The sequence below is a fragment of the Xiphophorus hellerii genome, chromosome 18 (assembly GCF_003331165.1).
Source record: "Xiphophorus hellerii strain 12219 chromosome 18, Xiphophorus_hellerii-4.1, whole genome shotgun sequence".
Lineage (NCBI taxonomy): Eukaryota > Metazoa > Chordata > Actinopteri > Cyprinodontiformes > Poeciliidae > Xiphophorus > Xiphophorus hellerii.
Genome location: NC_045689.1, coordinates 6,173,405 through 6,192,504, shown reverse-complemented (window position 1 = coordinate 6,192,504; position 19,100 = coordinate 6,173,405). Strand labels below are relative to the sequence as shown.

General features: G+C 39.1%; 1 protein-coding gene across 2 annotated transcripts; it reads right to left on the bottom strand.

Annotated features, from left to right (window-relative positions):
• Positions 1 to 362: 362 nt before the first annotated feature.
• On the bottom strand, positions 363 to 17,312 carry prdm10 (PR domain containing 10). 2 transcript variants are annotated; one of them, XM_032545865.1, is made up of 24 exons: positions 17,225 to 17,312; positions 14,844 to 14,976; positions 13,340 to 13,501; positions 13,200 to 13,259; positions 13,008 to 13,112; positions 12,048 to 12,216; positions 11,724 to 11,965; positions 10,603 to 10,803; positions 9,293 to 9,365; positions 9,100 to 9,217; positions 8,878 to 8,998; positions 7,364 to 7,627; positions 7,246 to 7,257; positions 5,652 to 5,996; positions 4,551 to 4,706; positions 4,296 to 4,475; positions 4,112 to 4,222; positions 3,246 to 3,446; positions 3,027 to 3,164; positions 2,584 to 2,754; positions 1,699 to 1,836; positions 1,454 to 1,628; positions 1,271 to 1,368; positions 363 to 1,095 (listed from the first exon to the last, which is right to left on the bottom strand). In XM_032545865.1, the coding sequence occupies exons 2-24, from the start codon at positions 14,913 to 14,915 to the stop codon at positions 901 to 903; spliced, it is 3,507 nt and encodes a 1,168-aa protein (XP_032401756.1). In that variant the 5' UTR covers positions 14,916 to 14,976; positions 17,225 to 17,312; the 3' UTR covers positions 363 to 900. The 2 variants fall into 2 exon arrangements, with proteins under 2 accessions (XP_032401756.1, XP_032401755.1); XM_032545864.1 differs by lacking the exons at positions 7,246 to 7,257; positions 13,200 to 13,259; positions 13,340 to 13,501; positions 14,844 to 14,976; positions 17,225 to 17,312 and having other exon boundaries at positions 901 to 1,095; positions 13,008 to 13,106.
• Between the last annotated feature and the right edge of the window lie 1,788 nt (positions 17,313 to 19,100).

The following is a 19,100-nucleotide window of genomic DNA, read 5'->3' as shown; positions in this document are numbered from 1 at the left end:
GCCATAAATATCAAACATAACTCACTAAGAAATTTGACTAGAAATTGGGTCTCTGTCTCTTTAAGAAGCTCCTGCTGTTCATAAAGAGACTCTGCCTTCAGGAAGTCAGCACAACAGTGCATCTCTGTTATGTTCATTAGGAGTGTGGGACTGAAAAGTAACATTTATTGTAAGTCTTATTGATACATACAGAATCTTTATACTTTGATTATATAAAAAATGCCTTATGTCTGAAAAATACATAATAAAACCCCTTTAATCAACATTAAGAAATTAAATTCACATTTTCATGACCTTTAAACTAAATCAGCCACAGACTAAATGGTTAAAACGGAAAGATTTTGAAGAACGCATGAGCCGTGTTTGTTTTTCCAACATTTTACTATAAAAACTGATGACAAAGACAACAGATTCCGATACTAAAATATTTCATAACGATCCAGCAAATAAAATCTGTCAGAAGAGGAAACTGATGGGAGAAAATTCACAAAAATCAACAACACTGTGCGGTAACATCCAACAGACGACACGTCCCTGCATGATTGTAACATCTCTAACTGGGTTTTCACGTCATTCACAAATAAAACCCTAATATTTTTGTAACATAAACCTGGATTAGAACAGAGGTTCACTTCATTTATTTTTATTTTAGAAAACCCAAAAAGCACAACTCAGTTTTATTTTTCAGTGCATGATGTTAGAAGTAGTGTGTTTTCCCCCTGTCGTCGTCGGTGTTTTCAGTCCTGGGTGGAAACTTTATTTTAATTTCCTGATAAAGTTCTGGCAGCAGCTCATTAACATTCAGACACATAAAACTGTGCTGGGAGCCTTTCGTTTCCTTTAAATGTCCACAGGTCCACGCCGTGATTCTTCAGTGAGACCAGCGGAAACGCCCAGAGGTCACGGCTTGGTGATGTGGACTTCGCCAGTGCCGCCGCCGTTGGTCGTCGTGGTAATGATGTACTGCGTGGCGGCCTGCTGGGTCGCAGGCGGCGGGTCCAGGTGGTCGGTCTGGGTCTGGGTCTGGGTCGTGCTCTGAGGAGCCGCCTGCTTCGTCTCCAGGTCGGTCTGACCCTCAGAGATGACAAAGTGTGCCTGAGAGACAAATAAAAAAAACTTCCAGCTCCATAAATTAAGTTTTATTATTATCAATTACAAATAAAGTTGTCAGCATGTGGAAAGAGACATGCTGTCATCAAGGAAACGATAGTTTAGTTAGTTTGTCTTAGGATGTGTGTATTCTGGTAGATTCGGTATGATTGGGACTCACCGTCTTCACCTGGCTGCTGTTGACTCCAGACGCGGGCGTGCCGGGCTCCGCGATCACGTACTGCGCGTGAGGTAGCGCCATCATCTGGATCTCAGATGCTGGAACAGTTTGGGGTTGACTTTTTATTCTCATGGATCCAAACAGAAGGAGGAGAAGAAGAGCTGTGGATTTAGAGTCACTCACAGTAGCCTCTGTAGTTCCAGTTTCCGGGGATGTAGGCATGCTGCACCGCCCCCTGCTGCTGGGAGGTGCCGGTCTGCATGGCGTGACCTTGACCCAGAGTGACGGGGGTCAGCTGGGCGGGGCTCAGCTCCTGATTGGGTTGCTGGGAGGCGGGGCTTAGAGGCTGACTGTTTCCCTGGAGGGACGCTCAGCATAAACCAACGTAGACGTATAATTGTATTGCAGAACGAGTTCTAGTTATTTACCTGCGTGGCGGCTTGAGCGGCGCCGGAGGACTCCGACACCTGGATGTGTTGCACCTGGATGGAGTGCTGACTGTAGCTGTGGGGGTCGTGCAGCTGGCTCACATCGACTGTCTGGGCCTGGGAGTGAGGAGAGGCGGCCTGCAGACGCAAAGAAGCACAACTCCATCATCAATCTCATCAAATCTATCAAATATTTGGGTTTTGGAGATTTAAAGGTTATGCTTCCTTAGACATGTTCGTTACTTTTTTAGCGTAAAATTATTCTTAGACAACGAGACTGTAGTTTGCTCTGTTCTGCCTATTTTTAACTCCTTTGACCAAAGAACTTGTCTTTTCCAGCAGCCATTGTACAGCGCAGACAGTGGTAAACCCAGTTGACCAAACGTGCTGGAATTCAGTTTGGGTTGCTAGGTAACGGGCAGTGCCTGCTCATTTGTGATGCTACATTCTGGAGGTTTTTGAAACGGCTCATTTTTCAGACACCAAAAAACATTAACTTATTGCCATGAACAGCCAGGTGTTTGTCTTTTTTGTTTGTTTGTTTTTTTAAAGCGCTTAGGTTGTTTGTAGAAGCAACTGAAACCAAAACAGATGTACAAAAAATTTTTATTCAATATTCAAACGTTTTTCTTGTAATTTTAAAAGGTTTCCTTCTGGTCAATTTTTGAGGTTTTTATTCTGGAAATGAAACAAAAATTCTCACAGCTCAGCCATAATATTCTGATGTCCAACGAATAGAAGGGACGATTGACAGAAAAGCCACTTTTTGACAGTCAATATTTTCTGTCATTTGTAAATAATTTTTTAGAAAATCAGAAACAGTATCTGGTGTAATAAAAAACGTATTTTTGTTTTTATTTAAGGCCTGGCTGGTTGTTATCTCACCGGCGCGACCTGGACGACCTGCAGCTGGATGTGCTGCGGCTGCGCCAGGCCGCCGCCCGCCTGGGACACTGGGATGTACTGGATCCGCTGGTAGTCTCCCTGCGAGGTCCGGTAGTCTGCGGTCAGCGTCTGGGAAAGCTCCGTCATGGCCTGGGTCAGCAGGTCGGTGGTCTGACGCAAAGAAGCAAAACATTTGACCCAACAATCCAGGAAAGAAATCAGAGTGAAGAGAAACATTTAGATTTTCTGTCATTTAGTCTGAAAGATCCAGTCAATTAGTTCATCAGTGAATGAATGAATCTGTTCACCTATCCATACATACATACATATTTTGCAGGCTGTCTGTGTTTGAATCTTGTCCACTGAGTGAGTATCTCTCTAGATGATGGTAAATGTTTATTCTCTGCGTTCAGTGAATCTTTCTGAGGAGTGTTCGTTCTCACCACTACAGCCTCTGCCGTTGCACCATCAGCGGTGATGACTGCCGGAGCGACCACCGCCGTGGTCAGAGGAGAGTGGATGGTGTTGGCCAGCTGGGCGAACTCGGGATGCTTCTTTCTGATGTGCTGCACCATCTTAGTCTGGGGGGGAAAAAAAGTTGTTTTTGTTAGAAATCCCTGCTCCTGAGTGAGGAGAAGACCTGGCTGATGAAGCCCGCTCACCTTGCTGCTGTATTGTTTGGCACAGTGCGGGCAGCAGACCGGCGCGGTTGCTATGGTTCCGGTCAGCTGGGTGTGGGTGCTGAGCATCGGGTCCGGCTCTCCGGGAGCAGCCGGGCGCAGCTTCCGGATGCTGGGGGGTAACTCCGCCCCCGGGTGGTTCTTCAGGATGTGAGCTTTCCTTTTACTGGCGCTCTTATACACCTGCAGAGAAAAAACCCGTCAATAAACGGCAGGATGAAAGGAGAGACAGGAAGCTCAATCAGTGGCAGCTTCCGGCAGCTGCTTTAGGGAAGGTCAGTCCGGTTTTCAGAAAACGTGCTAGTTATTTGGCCCGTTGGTATTAAACTATGTAAGACTTGTAATATTTTGACTACATCTACTTCATGGAAAGTGGCAGTTCTGCTGGCAGCTGACACTGCTTTTACAAAACATTGGATTTTTTTAAACATTTTTAAATGCATGCATGTGTGTACGTTTGCAAATGTATTCTTGTTTTTTATTGATTTGCTCAAAACAAACAAATTCATATTTAATTAGTGGCGGCTGCCACCGAAGCCACTGGACCTGCCACTTTCCATTCAGGTAAATTAAGTCAAAATAGTACAAGTCTTCCTAGGTTTAATAACTAATAACATCATCATTTCAAATTAAGTAATTACTTGCAAACAGGCATTAGAACTAACACTGACATCAGCATTACCCCAAAACAGTGGCAGCTTCCAGCCGCTGCCACCGGTTATTTCTTTTGTTTAGTACATTTATTATCATTTTTTACCCTTTATCCACACCAGATTTTTTTTTTCACACTTCAGTTTGCATCATAACTACACTGGCTCTGTGTTGTGTTTGTTATAAAAAAAAAAAACCTTATCGCAGTATTGGCAGAAGTAATCTCTGTTGGGTTTGATGATCGGTAACGTCAGCTCTGGCACGTCGTCGATTCTCATCTCCGGATGCCGTTTGGACAGATGATTGACCTGCAGACAGGAAACCAGAGCTGAGCGAGGCGCCGACTCCCGGTCCGCTTCGTCCCCAAGAGCCGCCGCTCACCAGCATCCCTCGGCGTCGGAATCCCATCATGCACAGCCTGCATTTGAACACGAAGCTTTCCAGGTCGGTGGAGGGGACCTTGGTTTTGTGGGCTTTGGAGCGGTGGGTCCGGTCGGACTTCTTGGCCTCTCTGTCCGGATTGTGCATGCGCTGCATGTGTTCCCGCAGCTTATCCTTCCTCTGGTGGGAGAAACATTAGTGATTAACGATTTGGTTTCGGGTAACAAAGCTAGCTGCTAGCCTTCGGCGGCGCACCTTGAACTGCTTGCCGCAGGTTGAGCACAGGAAGTCCTTGCGGTCGGAGTGGCGCAGCATGTGGAGCCGCAGCTTGTCCGGTCGGCAGAAGGCCTTATCGCAGTCTGGACACTGGAAGATCTTCTCTGAGTGGAAGCAGCGGACATGCTTCTTCATCTATGGAAAAGCACAAAGTCCAAAACTCAGGAGAATGAGAAAGTCTAAGGAACTCTACGATTATTTTAGTAGACGATTAATCAATTTGATCAGATAAAGACAATTGGTCCATTCTGCAGACTTTTAATTTAAGCACTTAAGCTAAATTCATATAGAGATGCATAAAAAATACAAATAATTCAACCCTAACACACAGAAACAGCTTCCCTTTAGCGTATGGTTGACATTTGTAGAATTGAACCATCATTGGTCTTGATTTTATCAGTGTGAATTGTGATAATCCGTTATTTTATTTATTTATTACTGATGTTCAGCTCTTTGTTTCTGCTGTGTGTTAAAGCCCTTTATAAGGTTCACGATGATGCAAGTAAAAAATAATACATCAATGTGTGAAAAGCTCATCTTTGTCTGTTTGACTTATGATCAATTTATCATTTGATTAATCTCTAACTGGAGTATACCGTCTGAAAAAAAGGCTGTTTGCTTTAAAAAACACATTTAGATTCAGATATTTCTAATGTTTTATAAAAATGCTTAAGTGGTTAAATAAAAAATCAGCAGAATGTCCCATTTTTTATGTGATTAATTGTCAGACTAACCGATTAATCGATTACTAAGATAATTGTTTGTTGCAGCATACCAGCTAATGATTAATCGATCATTAAATTAGTTGATGATTATTTCAATAATTGATTCATCACTATTAATCATTTTAGGCCTACATCCGTTAGCATCACTCTGGCCCAGGGGTCAGCAACTTCTTCCATTCAAAGAACCACTTTTAACACCGCTGCTACAAAATAAAACTCGCTTCAAGCCACAAAAAACAATTTTCTAAATATCTAATGCACAAAATGTTTTAACGTAAAACAAATTAAGCAAAAATCTTAGATAATCACAACATTTCCTTTGTGGGTTTCTAAGAGCTGCAGGCTCCAGACCAACCTGGATGAAGTCCGTGAAGCTCTTGTTGCAGGACGGACAGCTGAAGCAGCCGTCCACGGCGTGGACGTCCACGTGGTCCTTCAGCAGCTCCAGCCTCTCGAACGTCTCCGGACACAGGAGGCAGGAGTAGGAGCGGCTCTCTGCGTGCACCAGCAGGTGGTCCTCCAGCGCCGCGTCGCTCACGAAGCTCTTCCCGCAGCAGTGGCAGGAGAAGGCGTAGGCGTCGCGGCCGTGGACCCGCAGGTGGAGCTCCAGCTTGTCTTTGTCCCGGAAGGCCTTGCCGCACAGCGTGCATTTGAACGGCCGGAAGCTCTTCCTGATGAAGAGATGCTGCAGCGCGGCATTCTGGGAGGCAGAGAGCAGCCGGAGGTTAGCCGCAGCAAAACCTGCAGACCTGAGGGAAGTCGACCCCCGGGCATTCTTCAAACCAGCAACATTTTGTTGTTTTTGCTGCTGTCATTTTAAAGATTTAATAACAATTGTCAGAGGTCAAGCAAGGTCAACCAGCCCCGGCCATGTCCTTCAAATCAAATGAAATTGGTGCTACGTTTGTGCTGATAAAACTTTAATTTGTGCTGCTTTTGTTTTGGAAATGTTACTGCACCACCACCATATTACCCAAATCTAACAAAATTGCTGCAGCAAAATTTTTTATTTGTGCCACAATCATTTTAAATAAAAATCTGTATTCATGTCTTCAAAATTATAAACAAACAAAAAACTTTTTGCCAGCACAAACTATCAAACTATTACAAACGTATGACAGAGGATTAGGGCAACGCTAAGAAAATACAAAAATTAAAATATGAGAATATTTATTAATGTTACTTTATTCTCATAATTTTATGACTTTGTTCTGTTAATATTCTGACTTTATTCTCATATTATTTCGACTCTATTCTTGTAATGACTTTGTTCTCATAGCTATTTTCTCAGTTTAGCCCTGATACTCCATCATACAAACAAAGCACAATGCATTGAAATCAAATTTGTTCAATTTGGGTTGGTTGACCTTTCACCTTTGCAAATCCTTACCATCCTCAAAACAAAAGCAGAACAAACAACTCAGAAAATGTGAGATTAATCTCAGAACCTTTCTAGAAAAAACATTGAAATTTCTGAGTTTGAAAAGTCAAAACAAATTGCTAATGAATTGGATTAATAAGCAAATTAACTAGATTAATCTAAAAAAAAAAAAAAAAAAGTAGAAATTTCCCAGTTTTTTCTAGACAATTTCTGACATTAATCTAAAAATCAAAAACATTTTTATTACATATTTTCAACTCTTAGAGTTCAGAAATTCCCTTGTTTTTCAAGATTAATCTCAAAATTTCTACATGACTTGTTAGCAAGTTGACCTTTCATGACCTCTGGAAACATTTATTAACACCTTCAGAAGGTTTTTTGCTGCACAAACGTCTGACATCAATTTTGTTTGATTTGAAGAACGTGTGGCCAAATTCACTCCGGTAACCTGCAGCGACTTTTTCTGTTTCAGCTTAAAAACAACACAAAAAGCTGAGGATGTCAGCCGCCCCAGTTGTCCTACACAAAGTAAATGTTTGTTTCTCGTCGTCTTCCGGGTTTCACCTACCTGCTCGTCCGCCTGAGAGGGAGGCACACATTGAGGAAGAAGAGACAAAGCGTTGTCAAGCGTAAAGCGGCACCAGAAAGTGAGACTCTTCCTCAGGAACAGAGTCTCAGAGTCTCACCCGGATCTTTTTGGCGCGGTGAAGGTCCTGGGAGGTCAGGCTTGGTTCTGGCTGCCCACTCGGCGCCGGGTCGTCCTTCACAGGAACGGCCGGGTCGGGGCGAGGCGGCGGGGCGTCGGCCTGCAGCAGCGGCTCCTCGGCGGGGGGGTCCGGCGGACCCTCGTCCTCCGTCCCGGCCTCCCCCTCCGGCTCCGTGTCGACCTCCTTCAGCCCGTTCTGGGCGCCGTCCTCCTCCAGCGGCTTCTCCGTCAGATCCAGCAGCTCCTGATGAAAACATCGTCACAATGTTGGTCGGCTGGTTTAGACGTTTACGTACAAATAAATCCACCTTTCATCTCTAATATCTTTATGCTTTTTTAAAAATATATTTATTATTGTTGGTTCAAAGTTGTTACCATCACCACAGTTTATGCCAGTCTTACTGGTCAAACACAACAACAATAATGATAATGGGCGTGCCGTGGTGGCGTAGCGGTTAGCGCGACCCGTATTTGGAGGCCTTGAGTCCTCGACGCGGCCGTCGCGGGTTCGACTCCCGGACCTGACGACATTTGCCGCATGTCTTCCCCCCTCTCCTTCCCCGTTTCCTGTCAGCCTACTGTCATATAAGGGACACTAGAGCCCACAAAAAGACCCCCTGGAGGGGTAAAAAAAAAACAAAAAATAATAATTCTGAATTATTTATTTACTGTTTTAAATAATTTGGTTTTAATGTTTTTTACTTTCTACTAATTTTTAGCTTTTTTATATTATTTTTAGTATCAAATATGTATATTTTTAAAATAATTTTGTTTTAGTATTTTTGTTTTAATATTTATAATTTTCTAATAATTTTTATTTTTTATATTATTATTTTTAGTCTTTTAAATATAGTTAGTTTTTTATAATTTATTTGTATTATTTTTAATATCTTGAATTTTCTCACTATCTTATTTTTTGTACATAATTATTTGTAACTTTGCAGTATTTCTATTTTTTATATTTTATTCAGCTTTATAAGTTTCACTTTTGCTTATTTGTTTTATATTTTAATGTTCCAAATATTCTTAAATTTGTTAACTTTACATACTTTTGTGCTTAAAACCTAATTTTTGCTTGGTCTTTTCCTGTAAGCCATAGTCATTAAAATTGCAAAAAATAAAAGCTCAAAATATTTTTACTCTAAGTGAAATTAATCTCTTTCACTTTCTGAGGTGACTGCAGAGAAATGTTGCACTTTTATGCAATATTCTAGATTTAAAAAAAAGAATAAAACAAACTAAAAATGTGATTTATTTGTTTAGGCTCATTTTTTAACTGTAAAAATTGCACCAAAACTTATTTCTATTTTTCTCAAGACCCAATGGGAACATCATTATCTTTAATGGCTTTAATGGCTTTCTAATATTGCTGAGCAGCTTCATGCATCCTTAATCTGAGAGATTAGAAGGCCTCTTGGCCATCACCCTAGTCTTTACTTCTCTCAGCAGATTCTCCATCTGTTAATTTACAAAATGATGGAACGGTCCCCTTACTGCCGTCTTGTCTCCATTGGTGTCTGCAGCTGGATCCAGACGGATAAATTTTGGCGGCCGTCCCGGTCGCCTCCCCGTCCCAAACCGCTTCCTGCCTCTTCCTCTGCCGCGGCCTCTGGATCTGAAACCGGACACTCGCAGAGATAAGTTAGACGTCACTAAATAAAAAAAGATATATAAAATAAAACAGGAGCCATGGCGATGAGAAGTAAGAGTTTCCACCTGGAAGCGGAGCTGAGCTTGTCGTCGTGCATGTTGAGGTGCTGCTGCAGCTGCTCGGAGCTCACGAAGCGCCGGTTGCACTCGTAGCACGGCCAGTTCCACTCCTGCTCCTGGAGCGCTGGGCGAACGAGGCGAGGCGGAGGTCAGGAAGCCGCTGCCGACGCGTCCGAAACCAGACGGAAGAAAAACTCACCTTTACGCTCCTCGTCCGTAACATCGTGGATCTTCTGGTTCACAAAGTCTGCGTACGAGGCGGCGTACCAAACCTGCAGAAAAAAATATTTTAAGACCACAGCAATAAATAACTTTTTTTGCTGTTTTGGCTCATTGCATCATTCATCTTACAAAGTCACAAAATCTTACCAAGTATTTTTGTCTGGTTTCTTGTGAAAATATCTTTAAAAAAATGCTTGGTGATATTTAGTGTTTTTGCAGTGTTTGTGTTTTTGGCGCTACAGATGCTGCGCCATGCAGTCACAGAGAAACATTTACCTAAAAAAGAAGTAGCAATTATATTTTCTTTTTCATCATAATCTTTATCGTTATCACTACAGTACCACAAAATATCACAATAAAATTCCACATTGGCCAGCCGTACTTGTTTTGACTTATAGCAGGACATTTTTCTCCTGGTATGAATGAAAAAAAAAAAATACGTAAATGTATTTAAAAAGTTTAAAAACTAACTTTTAAGTTAGTTTTGTTTTGTTTCAAATGTATTGTCAAGTTTCTTGTGCAAATATTTTATTACACTTGAAATAAGACAAAACTAACTTACAAATAGCATTACAGCAAGAAATATGAGCTTTTTTAAGTCAATGATTAATTAATATTTATTAAAAAGTACTTGTTATATTGAGAGATTATTTCACTTAAAACATTTTTTCATAGTATAAGTCAAATAATCTGCCAGTGGAACTATGACTTTTTAAATCAATAATAAGGAATTATTGACTTAAAATAAGTTTCTATTGTAGAAAAGTTACCTCCAAGTTAGTTTTATCTAATTGAAGTGTACTGAAATATTTACCAGAAACTAGTCAGTAATATTATTTTGTGTTTTTGCAACACAAAATATTAAATGGGAATGTTTTTGAAAAACATTCCCATTTACTCATTTACGGATATTTATTAATTCACTCAAGGAACAAATAGTTGAGGAAAAAACAAATCTAACATTTCTGATCACTGTCAGTTTTGTTTTTTATTCAGAATCAGAAACTAAAATTTATCAGGAGAATAATAAATCAAAATTCTTACCATAATAAGACATTTTTCATGATAAATGATAAACAAAACAATAAATTTCCACCGTTAGGAGTGAGTAAACTTTTTAAATCAACACTCAAGAATTATAAATAAGCTCTTCTATCTTTCTGAAAAGTTATTTGTAGATTTGTTTTGTCTTATTTCAAGGGCACCAAGATATTTGCACTAAAAACTACATCAAAATTAGTTAAGACTTTGTGATTTTTTCTTTTTTTGTATCCAGCGCTCACCGACCTTCAGCTCCTGCTTGGGCTGGATGTGTTTGATGGTGGAGTAAAAGATGTCGGAGCCGTACTGGTAGGCCACCAGGTTCTGCTCCAGGTGGTTCTGCGCCGGCCTCACAAACATCATCCAGTTGCAGCTTTCCTCGTCGGAGAGATCCAACCAGACGTCGCTTGGCTTCTCTTCTTCCTTCTCTGCATCCAGCATGCACACCTGACGGAGAAACAAACCATCAGACACACATGATGAGAAACGATTAATCAAATTAACAGTGATTAATCGATTACTGAAACATTCATTAACTAGTTTATTAATCGATTAATCGTTAGCTGGGGTATACAGACGCAGAAAAGGCCATGCGCTGAAAGAACGGCACACGAAGAGCAGCAATTAAACCAAAACTGTGCAAAAATATAAATGTTTTGCATAAAAAAAAAACTTCTGTTTGTACATATATTCTACCCAAAACTCATCAAGTAGCATTTTTAGCTTTAACTGGTTCAAATTCTGTAAAACATAAAATAAAATCTCCTGTTAAACACCATTTCTTCCTACTTATTAATAAAAAAAATAATCAACAGATCAGCCCAACACTGTAATGGTAACTCAAGCAGAAAGAGCTCAGCCTTCCACATGTTGATGTTAAAAGTATTTTTTAGCTGCAGATGCATCCTTCGCTACAAAACATAATCGTTCACTAAAGAAATGCTGTACTATTGAATTTGAGGCAATAAAATGTTTATTTTCTTATTAAAAATGAATTAAAGGATGTGTTTATTTACATCTTTTTTTTTTTTACGTATTTCTATTATATTAAAAAAGCTTAAGTGGTTAAATGAAAAATCTGAAGAATGTGGCAATTTGTATTCTGATTAATCGTCAGAGTAATCAATTAATCGTCAGAATATTTGATTAATCCTCAATCCTCAATAAAACAGATTAATCGTCAGAATAATTTATTTCTAACATAATCGTTAGTTGCGGCCTTTAACAGTACCAGGACTCTGCTGTATTTTGGAGACTTTTACCATCCTGCGGTCTGCTCTCAGGGGGAATTAGCTTGAACTCACAGCAGTAGTCGGTTGTTTGCGTTCATAAATGAACTGAACGCTGTGCAGCCTCACATGACTTACTTTTAATTTAAAATTGTGGTCTTGCAGCTCACTCTGGGAAACCAGCGGCGCCTCCACAGGGCCAAACTGGGTTCGCTTGGGGATGCGCCTCTTGGAGAAGACTCCTCCCAGGAAGCGGTCGATGTACAGAATCTGAGGCAGGCTGGCCCTGGCTTTGGATAACACGGGCCGGTTGGGGATGGGATGCAGGGGGCCGTGCAGCGGACAGTCTGAAGGGTTGGAACTGTTGCACTCCTCGCACCCTGAGGTGGACGCAGACAAAGGAAATGAATCAAACTAGATGTTTTTGTTCCAGATGTGGCGGCGGCGCAGAGCTCCGCTCACAGAGGGCGTGAGGGTCGAACAGCGGAGGGTGTCGCAGCTCCCAGTCGTCCATCTCCGAGTCTTCGTCGTCGACTTCGTCTGAGTCGTCTGTGGAGTCGGTGGCTCCAAGCGGGCTGCTGGGGGGCTCAGCGATGTCGGCCATGTCTGTCAGGGAGTTGGACAGATGCTCCTACGAGAGACAGTCAACAGTTGGCTGCAATTAAATATTTGTTTTAATGAGATATTAAAACAAATATTTGGAATATCTGACAAAGACGATTGAACACAGGATAAGATGTATGACATACATGATAATATGACAGAAACAACCTAAACTCCTGCAGGTCTATTACATTAAACTCTGTCAGAATGAATTCTAACTTTATTTGCTGAGATCAACATTTTCACAGATAAAAGTATCTAGGGCTGAAACAATTAATCGGATTAATCAGTCATTGAAATTATAGCTATAACTAAGAAAATATATACATTTTGCATTTGAGGAATAAAAAAACTTCATGGAATAAAAAAAGCCTTGTAAAATAAAATAAAAAATCAATTATCACCTTTAGCTATTCAGTTGTTAATTGGCAATCCAATAAATACTCAATACATCCTGTTAAATCAAGCAGAAAGAGCTGAGTTTTTCCCTTGCTACAAATGGTCAACTGTTTACTGCAGGGATAGTGTTATTGCATTTTAGGCAATAAAATGTTTATTTCCTTATTTAAAAGTAATTAAATTACTTATTTATTTTCACTTTTATGTATTTAAAATACTGTATAAAAAAGCTTGAGTGGTTAAGTGAAAAATCTGAAGAACATGGCAATTTTTATTCTAATTAATCCCCAGAATAATTGATTAATCGCCAGAATAATTCATTAATCACCAGATTAATCACCAGAGTAATTGATTAATCATCAGAATAATTGACAGAATAGCTAAGATGTTCATTAGCTGCAGGCCTGAATGCCTGCTCACCTGGGAAACTGGCTCCAGGATGGCTTGTGGAGCCTCTGCTACGTTACTGAGAACGTGCAGATTGGCAGCATTCACATTCTGTCCACCAGGAAGGAGAACAGTCACCTGTAGGTGAGGGAGGAAAAAACCTGTTTGTGAAAAAAACCAACTCTCAGCGAGTCAGAGAAACGTGGGACAGCGAGGCAGCCGTACCTGCTGAGTCGTGCCATCCTGCTGGATGTAAGCCACCTGAGGCTGATCAGAAAACACCGCCTGAGGAAAGGGTGAAAGTATCTCAGAGACAGTTCTGGGCTTGTTTTAGTCTTTAGTAAATAAAAGAGCTCCATGTTTACTTGGCTGCCGTCTGCAGGATGAATGTAGACCAGCGTGTGCTCTGCAGACTCCACAGAGGTGAAGGAGTTCCCCTCCGCTGTGTAGACCACCTGCTGTTCCGCCCGGTCCGACTGATCGCCACTGTACACAATCTGGGTCACGGCGCTGCCTTCAAAATGCACCTGCAGCACAAAGCTCCAACTTTTAGATGAGAAAATTATCTCTCTGTTCCCTGAAACTTCACTGTATGCAATCAAAGTAAAAATCACAAAATGATTTACTGTTTTTATCTGCTAAGCATTCAACTAACTTTACTGAAATTTACTGAAATTCTTGAAGAAAATCTCAGACGTTTGTTTTGATAAAATAAAGGCAGACTGTTTCTGAGCTTTCTGGGTCGTTTTCTAATTTAGCTATTAGTTGATTCTCAAATACAAGAACTTTGTTCAAATCCTTTCAGTATTCAGCCCAGTTTAATGAATCGATCTGTTTTTCAGTAAATGGTCGCTACTATAAATTAAAATGAATGCCAAAATAAACACGGCTAATAAATGAAAATACTTCTAATAACCAGAATATTCCAGTAATACTTCTAATAATTAAAACTAGTTACTGAAAACCTCCCTGTTCAAAAATTTTAAAATAAGTCCGTCTGCATGATGTCTGTACAATGACATATTAGGTCATTGTAAATGAAAAAAAGAGTAAATTTCTGACAAAAATCTGAGACATTTTAAGATTAATCTCAGAAATTTTCTGAGCTTGAAAAGTAAAAAAAACTTTCTAGAAAAAAACTAAAATCTTTAGACATTTTTTTTTTGAAAAAAAAATAAGGACATTTCTGAATTTAAAAGTTGAAAATGTCTTATAAAAAACTCAGAAATTTTTAGATTAGTCTAAAAAAAAAAAAACTGAGAAAAAACAGGGAAATGTCTGAGTTTGAAAAGACCTCAAATTATAAGATTAATCACAGAATCATTTGAGAAAAAATTTTCTTGTTTTTTTTCTTGAAAGTCCTGAAATTTTCTGGCAAAAATGAAAAATGTACTCCGTTTTTCCATCTGCAACGATTCTAATACATCACTGTAGGTCGGTTTGTAGGACCAGACAAAACGATTCTGTCGGTGTTGTTCGGACATCCCCAAACAGCACAGACAGCCTTAGCTACAGATCAAAGTATTTTCACATGGAAGAATGGCCTAGTCAAACCACCTCCATCTGTAATCCCACCAAAAGGTGGTTTTACAAATTCAGAGTGGCTGGACACAGCGGCACACCACACTTTTCAGTTTTTTGTTCACACAACAGCAATCACCAAAGTCACAACTATTTTCTTTCCACTCTATAGTCGTGCAAAACTTTCTGTTGGTTCAACAAAAACCCACAAAAAATGGCGTTTGTTGATGTAACGTGATGATATTTAAAATCCTGGAAATATTTAAGCAGTAAATTAATGTTTTTATTTTCTGTCAGTGTGAATGAAAGTGACTGAACCAGCAGCTCAGGAACAGGTTTACTTCATACCTGTGTTGAATTGTTTGAGTCGTCGTTGACGGTCTGGCTCCACACGGCCGACGGTTCCTGTTTGGTTTCCATGGCTACGAAGCGCCAGACCCTTTAGCAGCCGCAGCGCTGTTCTCCTGACAGCGTGGGATGCCTAAAGTACAAAAACAAATAAAAAATTATACACACACCTGCTATTCTAAAGGTAATACGGTCACAAAAAACAAAACTAAACTGATTTTAGATAATATTACTTCACATTCAAAGACCTTCTTTGTCAAAGATAACTCAGAAAAATACAGTTGTTTAAAAGATTCCTCAGCCCAGTTATGCATTTTTCTATTCATATGCAAACTACCTAAAAAATACAGTTGGGGAATTAAGTAAGGATTCCTAAAGGAGAATTTAAATTCAGCTTCAAAGTGTTGAGTTTTTTATTCAACACTTATAATTGCATTTAAACTGCACATAAAGAAATGCTACAAGTGCTTTTAAAAATAAGAAAACAAACATTTTGTTGCCTAAAATGCAATAATCATATTCCTTTTTCCATTTGTAGCAAAAGATGCATCTATAGCTACAAATATTTCTAAACATCAACATGTGAAAAGCTTTCTGATTTAACATCCATACAGTGTAGGGCTAATCTGTTGATTATTTTTTGGATTAATCAATTAATAATTGGGTAGAAAAAGGTGCCTAATAGAAGATTTTCTTCATTTTCTTTCACAGAATTTGAACTGGGTGAAGCTAAAACTGCCACTTGAAGAGTTCTGGTAGAACAAATTTATAGACAAAAAAGTTTTTTTCCATTTTAAATGCAAAATGTAGATATTTTTTGTACAGTAATTACTGTTTTGAGGGTACTGTTCAAATGGCCTTTTAATTTCTGCATACTCTAGTTAACAATTAATCCATTACTAAATTAATAGACTATTACTTCAATAATCGTTTCATCACGACTAATCGTTTCAACCCTAAATAAATTTAACACTTGGATGAACATTTTATTTCGACAGGTTTCTTGTAAGACTACCACCACTAATCATCAAGCAAAATTTAGTATCAGATGTTGATAACCTGACTACAAATAAAAACATATTTTCACATGATATTATTTCTGACTGGAAAAAACATAAATACATCTAGCATTGCCCTGTGTGGAAAAGTAATAGTTAAATCCTGAATTAAATGTAATTAACCACATATTTGGAGAGTTGAGTAAGTAAAAACAAAGCAAGTTGCTGTGTGAGCTTTCAGCCAAAGAACCACTAACAGAACCTGCCAGACATCATGAAGTAGGCCAAAATAACTTTAAAAAAAATAAAAATAAAAAAAAACACCTATGAAAGGTGTGTTTACATGAAAATCCTGACAAGTTTTCATTGGGGTTATGATTCTGCACAATAATATAAAACATATTCAAAGTGAATATGTGATGGTTCTGGAGAGGAGTCAAAGTCTAAGTCTGAAAAATGTAAGCATGCCAGAGAAAATTAGTGAGGGGGCAAATACTTTTATTCATAGAAAACTCTGGAATGTAATCATCTTTATTCTGTTTAAGCGCGGGCGTAGGCCAAAATATCAATGAGTGCATTCATTAAAAACATATGTAATGTGATATTATTGATAATTAGTGACATTCAGCCACAGTTTTGATCCAATGGCAGGCCGGGATTGCCAAAATAAAGCGGCGTGTCGCTGCGTGAACAGAGCCGCCACATGAGCCTCTCTGCGGGGGAACGTTCCACAGAAAAAGGCCGGTGATCCGCAGGCCGCTCCGGGTGAGGGAATCTTAAAAGCACAGCCGCAAATCCAAACGGAAAACACCAATTCTCTCCTCTCATTCATAAACCTACTTGGTATAATCAATAAAATGTTCATTCCCCCCCATTTTAACCCCGCAGGTTGCCGGTCCCAACCGGACCATACCACAGAAAGCAGCGCTGTGGAAACACGGGCAGTTACAGAGCCGCAACGCCAGCAATACGGCCGTGTAGCCCCGCACGGAGGCCGGGCAGTCCGCCTAACTCCACTTATCACACCGCGGAAAACTCCACTCATCATCCGCTCTGAGGCAAACCGGTTTTTTTAGACCGTTAAGGACTGAAATATTTGGCTAAACCCACCCGTCCCCCATTTCCAGTTGAGCCCAGCCCTTCGAGTCTGCCGTGAAACAAGGAAGAACGGGCTCCATTTTGGGTGGGACTAACAACAACAGCTACATCCAAAGAGACCTACGCAAAATAAATATATTATCCGCCGGAGGATATCCGCAAAAACAAACCGAGATTTTAATTTGCGACACTGTAAACACCTCTGTACAGTCGAGCTACAGACCTGATCGCTGTTTAATCCCATGAATTTTTACATTTTGTCGAAAACGCACAAGTTGTTCTTACCTCAGAATGGTAGCTGCAGAGATGGCTGCATTGCATATATTAACATAATCTACCTAGCAACACGCCAGAGCGCTGTACCTGATTGGTGGCTGTAAACTTTGGCGCAAAGGCACTATGGCCCGGTTTCAAGTCAATATTTGACCAGTCGTGCGATATTTTCATTACTGTAAGTGTTTTTGCTTTAACACTAAAGCTACTGTCTACCTCTCTTAAAACAGTGTGACATAATTTTGAAATTACAGCCTCCCATATGCACAGCCAATCAGAAAATTTTAATCCTGACGTTGTCCAATCACATTTTAAGTTACTATGACATTGATTTTTACTCTTTCCAATGCAAAAATCCATCTGATTTTAATTTATGTAGCGTGGCCCTTTGTATTTTATTTTATTTTATTATATTTTATTTTATATGACATATTTGTAAAAAGACCCCTTTCACATTAATGGTACAAAAATGGTCTGAATGTTAAGCAGGTTTTTTTTTTACGCCTACTGATAATATTTAGAAACAAATGGATTTTCCTCCATTTTCCAAATTTGGTCAATAGTAAAAAAAAATTTTTTAAAAACAACATAAAAACGAAAAAACATTTAGTCAGGTAAAAAGAAATTACATTAACTTTATAGTTTGCAAGTATAGCTTGAAAAACAATGCAAATATTTACATTTAGTAATCATTTTAAATAGCTAAGGTTGAGTAGTATATTTTAAATGATCTGGGTAAGGTAGTAATAAATTTCATGACCTAGTTTCTCAAAGTAACCACTAAAGGGAGCCAAACATTCACAGATACAAAATAAATAAATTAAAATAAAATAATAAATGGGGTAATGGTTAATCAAGAATAAAGAAAATCATAATTAAACCCATGAAAACAATGCTGTGATGGTTTATAGAGCTGATTTTATCGTACTAGGTACATTTCCCTTTACTTTTTGTTCTAGACTTTAGTTCAAATAACTCCGGGGATTTCCCTGAGGCACAATCACATCATTAACTGGGAGCTGAATTTTCCCAAAGCAGCCAAAAACTCAGCAACTGGACCCTGAGCAATTCAGCATATGCCTGCTTTAAATAAACTGCATAAGTAAAAAAAATAAACCTTCAGAAATATCTGGTTCATTAGAGGGTTGTCACCAGGCTTCCTGGTGGAGCAGCCGAAGGGAATTAGTGTGAAATTCATGATGCAATTATGAATTGCTCTCATTTAGAGACAAAATCTCTGAAACCTGAAATGTGCAAAAATATTTGATTCCTTTAAATTAGGACTGAATGCATTTTTGATCCAAGAATCTGTTATATATATATGGATTTTAAAAAAATAAAAAATCTTTTATTAAATGGTTTTTATGATTTGTGTTTCCTTTGACGTCCTGTGAAGCACTTTGGTTTGTCTTGTATCTGAATCAAGCCATATAAATATGTTTTTTTCTTGCCTATTACTGTGAAATCAAATAACATTGCAACTAATAAAAACAAGGCTGGATGAGGGCATAAGTTTATACAGCATGAGGAGAGGACATAAGGCAGTTAAAATAAACGCAATATCAGAGAAATACAGGATAGACTGATATTTTTGCGTCACCAAGGTCTCATAATAACAACATATTTTAACACTTGCCAAATGTGAAATTACATGAGAAACAGACATAGTATTTGTTTTAATTATATAGCTTAGCTAAAATAGAGAAAACTTAGCGTTTTGTGCTTTATTTAGACTCTTCTGGGAGGTAAAGTGTAACATTTTTACTGTAATAACAAATGTAAATGATGACTTTAGCAACACTTAATGAAACGTAAATAGCAAGTACACTGCAAGTTGATTTTAGAAGAAAGAGTGATGTGCAACTCCTTATAACTTACAAGGAAACAA